Raw genomic sequence first — 16,680 nt, 5'->3', positions numbered from 1 at the left:
CAAGAGAGTCGTTGATAACCTGAATAATTCCAGCAAAACATCAAACAGTTGCTTGGATGATAGTTTAATAACCAGCATGATCCAAAGGTGTCTCAGTTTAATTTCAGTTTTCCCCCCATTTTTTCCAGTTGTCTGAACGAGAAACCTCATTGTATGTAAAATTCTGGGTACGGAATATGATGCATATAACTCAAAAATATACTTTCCAAGTTTGTGCTAATCCCGGCAGGCCGAGTGCCGGAACTAATTTTTCATGCATAAGATTAACACACTTCAACACACTTCAACACACTTCACTGAAGGCTGTACTGGATATAGCTAAATATAGTAGTTAAATAAAAGCCATACATCCCGAGAGGCAAATTAACCTACTAATTACTTATCAAAGCTGGTCTTTTCTCCTTCCTAATGACTTCCCCATCCCAAGTGGTAGACTTGGCAATAAGGCCATTGCACGAAGTTGCCATTTATTTTTAAATAAATATTGCTCAAGAAAAAAAATATTCCATTTCGTTATTGCTTTATTGTAATTGTAATGACTGATACTTTATCTCTTTTGGGGGCTTTCTCAAAAGCCATTGAAATTATTGGTGGGTCTTATTGGCTTTGCGCTGGTCCCGGATATCTAAACCATATCCGGCGGTCCAGGGGAGGGGACCCTTGAGAAATGCGATAGATTAAGAACCCGCATGGGAATTCCTATGCGAATCCATATCCGCCGTCCAACTTCCCAAGGCATCCAATAGCCGAGTGAAACCTGGAGCGGATCTGACGGCTCGATCACTTGTTCGGGCGACTCCGTGGGGACGGGGCGGCGGACATGATGTAAAAATAATGAAAACAAGTTGATAAAACTCTAAATTAATTTCAGCCCAGAAAAGAGCCCTAACGTTCGCCCACTTTGGACTTTCTATATCTTGCTTCCGACCCCCTCGTTCTCTCTCTCCCTCTCCTACTCCCTCCCTATGAACGGGGACCCGATCTGATCTCTCCTCTCTCGGCTTACCAGTAGGAAAAAAGACGAGAAATTTGCTTTGCCAGACGCCGGCGCTAGCGGTGCTAAAACGCTAGGAAAGGGATCGGCGGCGGTGCTCGCCGCGGTGGATTACAGGTAAAGGAATCATTATCGCCGCTCTTTTGATGTTGTCTTAGATTGTTTCGTGGTTTTTCGTCTCTTCGCATGCGCGATTTGATGGTAAATGGATCTAGATAGGGAAACCCTAATTCGTCTGCAGTTACGGGAAAACCCTAGTTTCGATTGCGGGTTCTGTTGATCTAGTGTGGATTGCAGTCGCATTATTCGAGTCACTGCCTCACTGGGGCCTGTAAGCAACCCCTGGATGAAGGAAAATACGATTTTCATTCTTGGTTGCTCTTCCGGATCTTGTTTTATGAGATCTGCATGCGTCTTTATTGAGATTTGTGATTCGATTCGTACATGGGGTTAATCCCAAATTTCTTCTTTGATGTATCTATTCTCAGGATTTTGATCCTGTTTTAATGCGGCAAATAGGAACTTTTTTCATAATTAGGCGGCGCAATACAGCAACTGATCAGATTTTTAGCCCTAAACAGGATGTTCGGAGAATGCCAGTTTTACTTTTTTTTTTATAGGTTCTAGCTGTGTATTTATAGGAAATAAATTTATTTTGCATTTCTTCCCTTTTGTTGGTCCGAAATGATTTCTTGATCCTTTTCTTTTTGTTTTTGGTATGTTTTTTTTTCTTCTTCAATTTGGCGATGGAACAGATCTTGGTAAGAAAAAACCTAGGTTGGGTTAATTCTGTCTGCAGTTGCTGGAACGCTAGGTTCGGCTGTAGATTCTGCTAAGCTGGTACCAAGTGGACTTGAACTAATTGTGTCACCAGAGCCTTTGAATAAGTCCTCTGTTTAGCTGTAGTGTTTCTACATGCATCCATCTTTAACCAAGAGACTCAAGATTTGAATCTTGGTTGCTTTTTTTGAATTTGATTTTTTGATTGATTATGCATTCCAGTGCACCTCTTTACAAAATCATGGTGTGATGAAATTTGCATATGTGTTATCAAGAATTGGGATCTGATTCATATGTGGGGCATTCCTGAATTTTAATTTTGACATATGCGAAGCTCTCCATTTTGTATGATGTTAATCTTGTTTGAACACGGAAGCTGTCAACTTTTTAGCATCTTGCTTATGGGCTTAAAGAAGCTGATCTTCACTTGGCTTCTAGCTAATATTTTTTTAGAGAAAACCGATTTACTTCTGTACTGGTTATGTTTATCTATCTCTGGGATATAAACTGATTTTTTACATCCTATTTTCATTTTCTTTTTCTTTTTCCTTTTCTCCCTTTGTGGTTGGCATAAAATGGTATGGATGATATAGGTGGTGAGGATGTCGACCCCTGCAAGGAAGAGGTTGATGAGGGATTTTAAGAGATTGCAACAGGATCCTCCTGCAGGAATCAGCGGCGCTCCCCAGGACAATAACATCATGCTTTGGAATGCTGTTATATTTGGGTATGTTTGTAAGAAACTGTAGAAACTCTATTATCATATTTTTCTAGATGTTGCTTTATGTGGTGACTTTTGCTGATACTCTGTTCTTGGGTTTTGTTTTGCAGCCCTGATGACACCCCTTGGGATGGAGGTGAGGCAATTTAAGTACTTAAACATTTGGCTCACAAAAGAAGATGGAAGTTGAAGCATGAGACTGACTTGTTATTGTTTGCTGTAGTTATCAATAATTTATTTATTTAATCTGATGTATTTCTTACATCAGTATATTTTTTTAAAAAATAGTTAACATTTACTAATTTTGCATCTCAGTTACCCTTTTCCCTTGCACTTCAAAGGCATGGTCAATAATATTAATGTGGCATCATTTTATGCTGTCTGTTTCCACATCCTAATGATAATATTGCATTTGCACAAGACTGGTTTTATTATGTGATCCTTATAGTGTTGTTGCTAGGTTTAATAGTATGTGACATAACTCAAGATGCCAAGCTATGTTGTCATGCATTATTTCTTGTGTTTTGATATGCTTTAAGTTCCTTAATACATATGTTTTGATTTTTTTATTTCAGATGGACTGTTATAATATTTATTTTCTATGTTTTTGCTTTCTATTTCCTTGTATGCAGGGGTATGTAGTTTGGCATGGTACACGGTGAAGCCATATGTGACTTATCCAAATAAGCCATTAAGTGGAAATCCTCTAGCAATTGATTTTATGCCTGGATACTGAAATAACTCAGCTTTAAAAAAGACAAGATAGGATCATAATTCTTTTCCCGAACAAACAGGAAGAAATCTTTTTTTTTAATAGCATTGGATGCCTTCAAGTACCTTGAATCCTGCCAATAGTCTAGAGAGTAGAAAAGATAGTTTATTGATGGAGTTGAGAGAAAGATGAGGTGGCCTAGGATGCCATTTTCATTATGGGCAGATAGTATAGGGAGACAGAGAGAAGAGAGGACGAGAGAATGAGGGGGTGTATATTTTCTCCAACATTGATCAATAGTCAACGTTTTAATTACAATTTATAAGGTTTGTGGAGTTATATATGAAGGCTTCGAAAAGACCTCAAATTTACAGGTTTGATGAGTTGAAGACGTCCTCTTTAACATTCGCTCCTGAAGAGACTAGAACTCGACTTCTATAAAAAAAATCTTTTTACTAAAAATTCGAATTGGCCATTTGAGAATTTGAATAAATAATGCCTCGTTGATGGACATTCGTTTTCCAAAAAAAATAAATTTTTTTAATATAATTATAAATTTATTATTTGAATTTTCATTGATAAAGGGCATCTTAGTGCACGAGGCTCTTACTACTGTGGAGTTTGGGAAGTGTCAGATGTACGTGGCCTTATCCTTGTGAAAAGGCAATTTCCATATTTCAAATCTGACACCGGGTCGCCATAGAGCATTCTTACTGTTGCGCGCCAAGGCTTACCCTCATGCATTTTCATGGATCTTATCATATATCCTAAAACTAAAATCCAGGGCCTACCATACTGCCGTATACCACCCGGTATGGGGTGTATCATACTAGGAGAAAATTGGTACGAAATTCAACTTTGAGTCGGTACAAGCCCTATACCATCGCATACCGAGACGTACCATCCCATGCCAAGGCATACTGATCTATATCGAAGTGTATTGACCTATACCGAGACGTACTAAGGTTCGTACTGGGCCATACCAAAGCGTATCGACTTGTATCGAGGTGTACCGAGATAAAAATTGAGAAAAATGGTTAGAAAGTTATTTTAGTATAGGATGCGCATTGTACCGAACTGAACCAATAAGGTATTGATACGATATCAGTACCAAGATTGCGAACCTTGCTAAATTCCATCATTGTGTTTCATCAGTGTCCATTTATTCGAGGATTTCTATGAGCTATAACTCTTTGCAACTCAATATGCATTAAAAAAATTACTTGATAAAGAAATTCATCACCAAAGATCAAATTTCTTATGACACCAAATTAATGTGACCTAAATTAAAAAGTCATTGCTCCAGAAGAAGCAAGGAGGTTTAGAAATCCACACACTTTAGGCCCTAGATGCCATGCAATGCCTTTTGTTCCATATCACATAGATAGGTCTAGAAAGATGATAATAAGAGGACCAAGACACCCCTTTTTTTTTTTTACTTGGAGTAGTTTTGGGCATATGCTATGTGTGTTAAATAGACCATCTCAATGCATGAAGCTCTAACCATTACAGGGTGTGAGGATGGTCAAATGTTTGCAACCTTCCTCCCGCATGTCTATAGGTTGTTTTGGTGTTTTGAACTTGTGGCACCCAAGTTACAATGGAGTAATATTACCATTGTGCCAAGACCTGCTCTCATGCTGCATGAGTTAAATGAGAACTAAAATTGGAAGGTTTTGAAATTTCCAAAAAAACAAAATGTTAAAATAAAAGAAAGTGTTAAATGCCCGCTTGGGCGTGATGCTCATTGTTAGGATATATATCACCACCCTCCAAGGTAGATCTTTTCTTTTCTTTTTTCGTTTTCCTTTTTTTTTGGGTGGGGGGTGTGGAGGTGTGCAGCATAACACATCTATAAGACAAGGTTTGCAATGTTGGTTTCGGTACCCATACTAGTATCCAACTTGACAGTGTTGGTGCGGTTCAGTTCTTGGTACAGACACTTGGTACGGATGGCATATCAAGTATCTATTTGCTATTGGTATGAGTTGGCATGCTTGATATGGTATGGTACTGCAAACCATGCTATATGACCCTATTTGGATGGTAGGAATGAGAGCTTGGGAATTGATATCCAGTTAGTGTATAAAGTGGGATTTCTAGTATTGAGATTTTGGTGTTTTTGTCATTTTAGTGTTGGAGAAGGTTGGAATTCTTGCTCCCCGGGGGGGGGGGGGTGAGAGAGGAAGAGGAGTCATGTAGAATAGGGGAGTCAAGGATTGGTGTTGGGTAAATGCAGGCTGCCTCTTAGTATTGCATTCTTGAATTAATGGGAATTTAGAAAAAGAAAGGGTCTACCATGAAACCTATTAGGCTAGTTGGTGGGTAGAGAAACCTGCTGTTTGCAATTTAAGCTCATGCAACCAAGACTCGTATGTGCGAGACACAAAGACAGAGTAGGAATAATTAAGAGAACCTACATTACATGTAGGATAACTTTCCTTTAACTTAGGAATGAAATTGATGCCCTTTAAGAAAATAAATTTGCACGGTACATGATAATATTTAGTTGCTTGAGTGTACTAGTTCTCAAAATAATAAGGAATGCTACAGGTATATATGTTAGTTTATTGATAGTATTAATTGTTATATATGGTATATATAGTTACGTATAGATGGATATATTAATAAGGATTTCATCATAGTTTAAGAAGACGGCTGAACTTCCAAGACTCATGATTAAGCTAGAGTTACCATTGTAGTAGGAAATGGGAGAGATGACTACTTGCTTTGTCTCCATATGTGTGAGACACAAACACACAGAGTATCAAGACTAGGAAATGGAAATACAGCTGCTTGATTATTGAGGGAGCATGAAGAGGAGGCATCATGGAAGAATCTATCAGGATATTTATTAGTTTCCTTTTAAGGAGTTTGACTGAATAATAATCTAAGAGCAATTTGTTTCCCGACTGGCTTAAGTGAGAGACAGTAGGTAGAGACAGGCCAGTAAATTTGCAATATGCTTACTGCCCTTTCACCATAATCCTAAACATCAACTGTTGTTTCAACTTTGGGGATATTTGTCAACTAATCCTATTAAGGGCCACGTCTAGCATTATTACATGCTTTTCCTTTTTTTCCCTCTCCCAACTTCCATCCATGTTAACTTATGCTTGTCTTTTCCTCATAGACTCACTGACACATATTTAATCTCCTCTTTTTAACCAAGGCTGCCTCAATTCTACATTGAACATGTTCCTTGAAATTTTGTGGAATAACTTTTCTTGTAACAATTATTTTTTTCATTGTCCATCGCAAAAGTGACAGACTAAAATGCCCAAACTTCTGCTTCTTATTACAGGGGTGTGCGGGTGTTGGGGTGTGTGTGTGTGAGAGAGAGGCTGGCATGTCAAATCCAGTTATGGGTCTTGTCCCAAATTTGAACGCATTTATTCAAGGGCTTCTAGATTAGCTTTGGTTTTCTAAAATTCTAAAACTAAGGATAAACTAAAAACAATCAGAATGTGGTATGTGCTATGTGTAGGTAACACTGCCAACAGTATTAATTAGTTTTTTTATTCTCGTTCAACATTATAGTACTTTAGGCATATTTTCTTACCCTTATACATCTCATCATGCCATTCTGGACAATATGTGGAGATGATTGGGTGTATCATTACTATGTTGATACAACATTTTCAGATATGCAATCCTTGCTTTGATATACTTATCTTTAAGTAGCTTTCTTCCTCATCTTAAATGATATTGGTGAATGGCATTTCAAATCTGCAAATAATTCCTGTAATGGTGACGTGGTTTTGCTGGCTTTGTACATAATTGCTTTCATGACTTTGTAAGTTGTTGATTTTTGTTGTTTTGGATATTTTTTATCTAACATATGAACTTATCTTGTGTTTGTCAGGTACGTTCAAACTGACACTTCAGTTTTCAGAGGATTACCCAAATAAACCACCAACCGTACGCTTTGTTTCTCGAATGTTTCATCCAAACAGTAAGTTCTGATATCAAGATTGTTCTGCTCTTAGGAATCTGGACTTGCATCACTGCTTCTAGGTCTTGTTTCATACTGTATCTTTGTAATGAGTAAAGTGGAGGTAGTGCTCAAGCTGATACATCTTGATTCTAGAAAGCTGCATTCTAAATAATAGCAATAGCACTTATGCTGCGTGAGCACTTTGCAACAACAGCAAGCACGGAGAGCTGATGACCTGATGCCTCCTACTTGCTATATCAGTCAATTGGGATCTATAACTTCTAATTTTCAAAGCTTAGGTCATTCTGCCCATAATGGATTGGTTAGTTTTGTTGTGAGTATCTCGTGTTATGATGTAATAATATAACACATCATGGTTGGGTGCCTGGTCTTTGAAAAGTTCCTTTACAACTGCAATGCCATTGTATTTAATTTTGGAAGAGATGACATGGCATTGTACACATTAGGTTATTATTAATCAAGTTAGTTAAGAAAGTCTGCCTGATTGACTCATGATGCTCCCAAAGTGCATATTGGCCATGTTACTTACCTGTTCTAACCTTCTTATACCTCCCTATAGTCTTAAAATCTTTTCTTGCACGATGGTTAGTAATATATTTTGGGAGATCTGAATAGATCAGCACCTTTGTTATGAGTCATAATAAGTGAAAAAAATTAGGTGGATAAGTTGACTATTGAGTGAAGAACCATTAGCTGAGTACTAGCTCTATCTTGGAAGGTCAGAAAGTTAGGGGATTTTTTTCTTGGTTATATTGTTAACTTTATATTTTGAAGAATACTACTTTGTCCATCTTCTATTTTGCACAGTAAGTTATATGTATACTCATGAACAAATTTATTGGTATAAGCCTTTTTACCAGGGCTGTCATTTCATCATCTTACAAAGAGTGCTATTATTCTTCAGATATGCTTATAAATTGCTTCAGTGATGACATTAGAATTGCATTGTATAATTTTTTTTCCCTTCCAATTTTATTGTAACGGTTTGCTGATTTTAAACCTATCTGGTAGAGTTATATGTTGGATGCTAAGCCATCCTTTTCTTATTTTAACCTTTTGTGGTTGAATATTTATAGTTTATGCGGATGGAAGCATATGCCTGGATATCCTACAAAATCAATGGAGTCCTATATATGATGTAGCTGCAATACTTACGTCAATCCAGGTTTGAGAATCCTTTTTTTTTTAAAAAAAAATGTTTGTATCCAAGGTTCTGATGCTTATTTAACCCTGTACTGTCATGTACAAATGAACCCTGACAAGGAAGTGAGAGTTACAACCAAATGATAATGTAGTTCCATATAATGCCTAGAATCTATTTTCAGTCATTTTCTTGTCATGATTTTGGTGCAAATTTATAATTATCTGTTCTTTCCAATCTATTCATATTTCACCAATAAGATGAACTTTTAAAGCCACAGAATATTATATGAAACTTCTTGGCAATTTTGTTTTGTTGCTATTTGCTGAAAACTATGTTACATTGGGTCGGGCAGGGTTGAAATGTAGCCAAGTTTGATCGATGACACAGCACGGAGAGCATAGAAGTTTTGTGTAAAATTTAGGAAGAGAAAAATATAGATAAAGAGAATCTAGAAGAATTCAGAAGAGACATTTAGAAGAAAGGGAGATTGTGTGGAATCTACAACAATAAATCAATAATTCATAATTACCAAAATTCAAAACCTATCTTTACAACCTTTTGCAAGCTATAATACCAATTTCGGAATAAACTTGCCACTTAATTACACCTGAAGCTTCTGGCCACTTTTTGATTTGAGTTTGACCGAATGTCATCAAATATCAATTATAGATCTCGAAGAGACCTTTCCAATAAGTCCAAGATCACCGTATCTGATATTTGTGTGAAAAAATATGCCTTGCAGAAGATTGCTGGTTCCATGCAGGCTGCGATAAGCTTCGACTGTTCAATCTGACAAATCTGTAAATATATCCTACATCGATCAAGCTTGGTTTGAAATTATTTTGAGCTTGAACTCTAGGATTAAGCTTGATTTGTTTATTATTCAAGCTTAGCTTAATTTGTAGCCAAGCTGAACATGAGCCTTCAACTTGATAATTCTAAATTGAGATGAAATCAATTCAAGCTTGTTCGAGCTCTGTCCATATTTGAATTATAGCTTGATTCAAGCTTAATGCAGGCCTGTATTAATGTTTAAGTAATTCGAAGAACACATAAAGTACACTGATTAAAGACCTACCCGACAGTACATATCTATGAATATCCAATTTATATATTATAAATATATGCAAGCCTTATTGAGGTCGGTTGAATTTTGCTATGGTTTGAAATTAATTTTGAACTTGTTTTGTTACCTCAAGCTTTGATTTGTCTAGCTTCCAGTCAAGCTTGTTTTGAGCTTTTCTCAAGCTGAGCAAGTTGAGCTCAAGCTGGTTAGTTCATCTGGCAGCCCTAGGTTTGGATATGGGTCTCAAAGTGCAGGTATATATTGAGAGGTCAGATTCATCTTATTCACAAATATTAGGATACGAGGACTTAGCTAAAGAGGATCTTTTATACCCACTTGTCTCTTCTTATGTACAAAATTATGCCTATTTTATACAAACTTGTTTTATGCACAGGCCAGGGACTGAAAAGTAAGTTGCAATAAAAACTAAGGCTGGGAGTAAATATTTCTATCGACAGTCTTGGAATGATAAATTATATGCAAAACAGGGACTGAAACTTAATCTGTTCATTTAAATGGATGGATCATCATCTAATGCTGTCCTTGCAACCCATGTGCATTGCATGTGTTTATAAATCAAACCTTGACCTTTTGCCCATCCGCCTTTCCCTTTCTCAACTATCTTGTGTGGCACCATGACCTCTGTCTCTATGCAAGTGAATCCGTCAGCCACTGATCCCCTGTGTACTGGTGACCTTGTCGGCCAGATAGAGCCCCACCAACAGCCTGTCTCATCTCAAGTGGGTGCCACGCAATCCCTTCCTTTGATCTCCTCCTTCCCTTCCTTCCTTCCTTTAGGGTCAAGACATCCATGTTACCTTCCATCTTGTCCGTTATCCAATTTCTTAATTTCTTGGACAACCTGGTGTGATGGTATTCGTAATGCATGTATTCATAATGTGTCGAACTCATGTCTTGTACCTATAGCTGTTTCATCTTATGTTGACATGGGTATGGTGGGTGGGGTGGCGAGTCTGGGTGTCATAGATTGAAAGCTGAAATAGTGGACCTTGAACCTTTTTTCTGTGAAAGTTTATTCAAATCCCCTTGTTGCTAAAACTATGTCAAAACTCATTTTTCTTATATTACCCAGCTTGGCCTTTGTTTTTCTTTCCTGTTGCTTTTGAAATCTTGAGCACCTGTTCATTTTGCACATCGTGTAGCATGCTCAGCTTGATTTGCCTTTTTCATACTACTTCGCTTTAGTGCGTTCTTTATGATCATAGCTTCTGCTATTTTAGGTGTGTTCCTTTGACCTATTCTATTCTCTATGATATTTCAATAGTTTGTCCCTTGTGTAATCAAATATTGTAATTGAGCGGTCTTACTCTTATTTAGTCTGCTTAGGTGGATTGGCATCTAGCAGGATGGTCAAGAGTGCACCTGAGCCTAGAGAGCCAGCCACCTAGGCATCTAGGCAGCAGGTTTCAGAAATACTGGTTAGAATTTGTGAGAATTAAGGGTGAGAAAAAAATAATATGAAGAAAGCTGAAGAGAATATAGTTTCTAATAAAAAAAAAGCTACGATCAAGGGGTGTAATTGCTCCTAAGTTTTTCATTTCACTTGAGTCATTAAATGTTCTGGACAATAGAATTTTCCTGAATTAGTGACCATGGAAGTGCAATTGTTTCCAAGTTGTCTAACACTCACCATGTTCCTTTCCCTTAGGTTTGCACACATGATCTAGTTACCGATTAACACTTAGATTTTGGTGCCCATTGAGCTCAGAGGTCATCTATTCTAACCTCATATCCCCTATTCTATAGAATTCCAATTTGGAGCATGCCATCTTCAGATTGAGGTTAATTGTAACACTATCAGTTGTTGAGAAATTTAAAGAAAAGAAAGTTTTTAGATAGTGATCTTCTTGTTGATTGTTTGGTAAAGAAACAAATATTCAAGATAAGAGAAAATAAAAGGCCAATATTTTCTCTAAAAGACCTAAAATGGTTCCTCCAAAGCTAATGATTTTGGGATAAACTAGTAGATAGGGAAGTAGTTCAGGACATCGTGTTTCTTCTTAGTCTGACCAAACATGAGAAAATTCCTATTTTATTCTTTTTTCCTCTCTTCATTCTAACATGTATGTACTTTTGTGAATTTTCATGACAACCAAACAGAGCTCAAGACAAAACACATCTACAAATTTTATATAGATTAGATAATGCAATAATGAGGGCCTTGTTGATGAGAAATGCGAAAGTTGATAAGTTGTTCAGCAACCAGGCAGATAAACAGCTGCTTGTCATTATAGCTTGTTAGACAACGTTAAGCTTTCTAGGCAGGTAGTTTGTTAAAGAGACTACCACACATTTTGTTGAGTTATTAGATTTGTGCTACTTTACATGTTGGTAGGTGACTTTCGCAAGACTTGGAATTTCTTAGAGGGATTATAATGCTTGGTCATTGATGTGGGGTAAGAGTTGGTCATAAGCCAGATGAGAAATGTTGGATTACGTAAAAGTGATGGGATCATAGCAGCTGAGCAAACATTGTTATTTTTCCATAAGTAAATTTAAGGCGTTCTTCCTCTCATAATAGAGGTCCAGAAATTAGCATTTTCTAATATTGTACTATAATCATTTACTTGATTTGTATGTGGTTACACAAATTTGAAAGATGTAGAAATCAACCTTAGGCCAAGTAATGCACCAGTCAACGAGAAGTATGCTAATTGACTGGGTTAGGTCATTGCATTGGTCGGTCTTAATGCTTGGATTGAATGTTTTTTCACATAGGAACCATATATTGACCCCAAAGTCTGTAGGTTGGCCTGTTCATGGTTTTGGGCAAATTGGCCAATAGAGGGCCTTGGCCTGATTTTCTTTAGATTACATACACAGTATGTTATATTAACTTGCGTAAATTAAATAACTAGTCAAAAGTTAAAAATTCTCTTTGGCAATTACTTGAACCCTATCCTCTCTCTTCTCCCAAGGATGAAAAGGCCCGTCATTTTTATTTTTGCAACTGCAGGTGGAAACTCTAAGAGACAGATATTTGTATATCCATACCTGTATCAAGTAACCAACGTTGTCATTTACTGGGCCATTTTTGTATATGTGGTGACAATATTATTTGTAAATCCTCCTTTAATACTTTTGCCTACCAATGGCAATTCATTAGTTAAAGTAGGAAGTATCATCTATTTACATTGGAGGCACTTTTGTGTTGCAGTCACTGCTCTGTGATCCAAACCCCAATTCGCCTGCGAATTCGGAAGCTGCACGCATGTTCAGTGAAAACAAGCGCGAGTACAATAGGAGAGTACGTGAGATTGTGGAGCAGAGCTGGACAGCAGACTGATGATGGATCCCATCCCCTCTGATCGACTGGTGCTTGCTTCATCCTAAAGTTGTGGGATGCCATTTGTAGTTAATAATTGCACTATAGATATTGTATTCCAACTTCACCAGCTTCATGCTTGCTGTCAACATATAGTTGCGTGGCTTTCAGATATGGACATTTTTAGCTCTCACTTGAAGATTCTGCTAAGTTTTGTGTTGTGAGGCAAATATTGACTGGACCATTTGTTTCCATCTTTGTCTATATATATATATATATATTCCATTGATGAGCTGGCTTGTTGGATGAATTGATGCTCCATTTGATCCATTAAGTGTATCAGCTAACGAATTGTTTTGCTAGGAACCTCCTGTGCTTGATTGCATTCTGGGACTGATCTTGAGCTTTAGGTGCCTGAAGACTTTTGGACGCCGTTCAGACTTTCTTTGCCCTGGATTTTTCTGTTTCCCTATTTCGTCTTCAGGCTTGCATCCCAGGAGCTCTTGTTCGACTACCGAGTGGTTATACCGTAGCATTTCTTGGCTTAACCCAGAGCACTCCTGAAGACGAGATAGGGAAATGAAATGTTCTGAATGTTGTTCATGGATGCAGCTGCGGAGCTCATGGACAGGTTTGAGATTTTGATCACGTCCACCAAATATCTGACTTATGGCTTCTATAAGTTGCAATTGCAAATATACAAACAGCAACTACCATGACCTAAACTGGTGGCAAGTTTATCACAGATTTAAAGTACAATCAGCCCGACACAAATGTAGTTGAAAAAAATTGAAGCAAATGCGCCTCCAGATCTAGGATTGGGTGCTGAGGTTGTCGCCGCTGGCCCAACCATCCCGGACTTGCATGGAGTACTGCAAGAGCTGAAGAACATCATCGATCGAGGCACGCATGCTGGGATCTTTAGATACACGACTAAGGGTTATTTCAACTGCTGTTCTCAAGGAATCGAGAGCAAAAGTGCTGCGAATAGTCGGTCATCCCTTTCAGCTTTGCAGGGCCATCGGTCAAGCTTTTCTGGAGCTACAGAACGTAGTAAGCACTTCCAATGTTATTTATGCCTTTTTTTTTTCTTTTCTTTTGGTGGTAAATGGTGTTAAGTTTTTATTAGTGAAAAAGCCAACTCCAACTTCAGCATCAGAATTGCTTATTTTTAATGTTTTTTTTTAAAAAAAATCTGAGGCTCCATAAATTCACTATTCAGAGAAATCTCCCTGCCCAAGATTATACTCTGTTGAATCGGTAGTCATTATGCAGAAGGAAGGGCTTTTGATATGAAACGCATGGAGTTTTAAAATTCCTTTTTAAAGTCCAATATAAAGTGCTAAAAATGCTCAGTAAATTTGTTCAGCGAGTATACATGCACTTGTTATGTTAAAATCATTGCTTGTCCTAAAAAGCTTAAGGTAGATTTATTTATATATTTTATATTTTTCTTACGTGTGAAATGATCAAGGGAAGCTATGTTGGTGCACTAACAATCGGATGCTCGATGTTATGATGACACCAAATAAGATGGGGGCCAAATACTTGAACTTTCAGAGAATCCGATTCGCTTTGGGATTCTGCAGGTTTGCCTGTGATAATTTCTAGAAGAATCAGTCCCAGCTGATAAATATCTCCTTTTTCACCATGTCCTAAACTGCAATTACTGTGAGCACGAGAAACGGGAGAAAAAAAATGGAATGAATCAAGACTCGCCTAACCAGCTAACAGCTGTTGGCAACTTTTCTACAAACTCATCAGGTTGTTTTAGATTGGGGATCGGGTTTCTTTTTGATTTTCTCCTTCTTTAACTTTTTCTTCTTGTATTCGACAGTAGTCATACTATCAAACTACTTTCGTCAATCAAATTGTCTGCTTGCAATTATATAGATAAGACTTGTTGCCTGCCAAGATCGCCATCTTCCGCTGTGCTGAAAAGGGCTTTCATAACCTACCTGATAGACCCAAGATAGGGATAACCATGAACCAAATATGGAACACTGTAACGGTTGTTTTCAATGAAGTTTGAACTTACCTTGTTCTTATTCTTCAGTAGCCCTGGCAGATTATAATTGCTAATTTTTGGAGTAAAGAGTTTGGTCCAGCAAAATATTCTCTATGCCGAGATCATTTCCGACAATGCCAACTGAATTCCCCTTGCAACCCCAATAACAGCCGCTACTCTCTGTGGCCATTTCAGCATCTCACGCTTTCGCCATTCTGGCAAGTTGGAGAAACAAAAACATAAAATCATTAAAAGCCACTCATCTCTTCCGGTCTCTGGAGGCAAGAGAATATTAAGTTCCACTAGAAACATGCTCAAAAACAAGAAAGACAGTACTTCTTGTGTTAGAACTATCCTGGCCACTAACGGTGCAATGCCCCAAGATGCTGACCAAATGAGGATGCCTGAGTTTTGAAATGACATCCATGTACTTCAGTAGGCTCTGACGAGAATGCTTTGGTTTCAACTTCAAACATCTCACCACATCTATAGAGCCATCCTGGAGCCAACCCTTATAGAACTAAAGGAGGCAGGAAAAATATTCCAAATTAAAGGAGGACCAACAAAGATGGTATCTTTTTTCAGTAAAAAAGAGCATCCCCGCCAAAAAGAAACACAGCAGCACCCACCATCACAGCAATTTGTACCGTCCAAAAGAAAATTTACAAGAAGATCAAGAGAACAGTAGTTTCCATCAGAGAGAAATTATTCAAGAAGAGATCTGAAACTTTGACCGGAAAGCTCATCCCATCATCATGAAATCTATGCGAAATATTTTAGATAAGAGTAGGCAAACACAGGTTTCTATATACCGTAGAAGGTTATCCTTATGGCTAATGAATCACTTTCAGACATTTTGTAAACTGAGACTGGTAAGGGTAAGTAGGTGATCCTAAACAATTTGGTAGGGTTGAATGGTCTATAATCATGACGAAGACAGGAAAGTGTCTACTTAGCCAAGCACCCTGTTCTCTTGATGCCAAAGCGATGCAACGACACTCATCTCTACTTTTCACATGACTTTAGTTGTTCTAATGGATAACAAAAATTTACGAGATAGTGCAGAGTGGCAAAACTAATTAGAGATATCAGATGGTTTAAAGAAATCTAAAAGACTTCTTGTCCAACTTCTGAATATCTTAGGCTACATCCTTAAATTCAAGGAAACATCCTTAAAGAGTTTGAGCCTTCATGGAAGAAGAGAGCGCCCTTACATCAACTTTGGTTCTGATTTAGATATAGTCACGAGGCAAGATCTGAATCAACTCCAAACATAATGTCTAGACTGGTCTTAGATTGTAAAGAGGATCGGTACTGGAGATCAAGATTGCCATATGTTTGCCAAGCTAAAAATTTCATCTCGTAAAGCAAAATAATTCTAGGTATCCACTCTCCTACCTGTCCTCACGGCCCATCCTCAACTAAATTTGATCGGTCAAAAGTATATATATGTGTGTGTATAAATATAAATCTCAACATTTATCTTGGTGGTTGAAAATTTTGTTTGATATGAAAGCATTGATAAAATTATTCTTGCCAATTGCTTTTCATATGTTGTTAGTAAAATATATATATATTTAAATTATAGTTTTGACGTATTTGAAAAGTCCATCAAAAAAATATATTTATAGTTGCATTTTGGTAATAGCTTATGCAACACTACTATTAAAAGTTCCCACAAAAGTTTTTTTTTTGTGGCGAATATTAAGCTAATGGCAAGATTTTTTTTTTCGAAGTTGTGGTTTTTTAAAATTATTTCGGAATCTAAATTATTAGATATAGCTATCATCCCTATGATAATTATTTTAATTATAAAAAAATGTCTTATGATACAATTTTTTTTTTGAAGCATCTACTTATTTCTAATACCTTTCGTATTTGCTAGCAGTGTATAATATATGGTATATCATAACTGGTTACCGATATTCAGTACAAATGATATACCATATGGGATGGATATGGAGTCTGATAACGTGACGAAATATAACCTGCATTATACTTGAAAAATAAG

At 37.2% G+C, this 16,680-nt stretch overlaps 1 protein-coding gene across 1 annotated transcript; it reads left to right on the top strand.

Moving 5' to 3' along the window:
* The first annotated feature begins 859 nt into the window (after positions 1–859).
* On the top strand, positions 860–12,950 carry LOC103704901 (ubiquitin-conjugating enzyme E2 2). The gene is made up of 6 exons (XM_008788397.3): positions 860–1,111; positions 2,368–2,501; positions 2,606–2,631; positions 7,073–7,162; positions 8,242–8,330; positions 12,554–12,950. Exons 2-6 carry the CDS (start codon positions 2,377–2,379, stop codon positions 12,680–12,682), a joined length of 459 nt encoding a protein of 152 aa, XP_008786619.1. The 5' UTR covers positions 860–1,111; positions 2,368–2,376; the 3' UTR covers positions 12,683–12,950.
* The last annotated feature ends 3,730 nt before the right edge of the window (positions 12,951–16,680 follow it).

Source organism: Phoenix dactylifera, chromosome 9 (assembly GCF_009389715.1).
Source record: "Phoenix dactylifera cultivar Barhee BC4 chromosome 9, palm_55x_up_171113_PBpolish2nd_filt_p, whole genome shotgun sequence".
Taxonomy (NCBI): domain Eukaryota; kingdom Viridiplantae; phylum Streptophyta; class Magnoliopsida; order Arecales; family Arecaceae; genus Phoenix; species Phoenix dactylifera.
This window is presented reverse-complemented; position numbering and strand designations above follow the sequence as displayed.

Excerpts from the sequence above, each read along its gene's own strand:
- LOC103704901 (XM_008788397.3), top strand. The coding sequence starts at position 2,377 with ATGTCGACCCCTGCAAGGAAGAGGTTGATGAGGGATTTTAAGAGATTG. Across the intron at positions 2,502-2,605 it reads TGGAATGCTGTTATATTTGG|CCCTGATGACACCCCTTGGG; the intron begins GTATGTTTGTAA and ends TTTGTTTTGCAG. Across the intron at positions 2,632-7,072 it reads TGACACCCCTTGGGATGGAG|GTACGTTCAAACTGACACTT; the intron begins GTGAGGCAATTT and ends TGTGTTTGTCAG.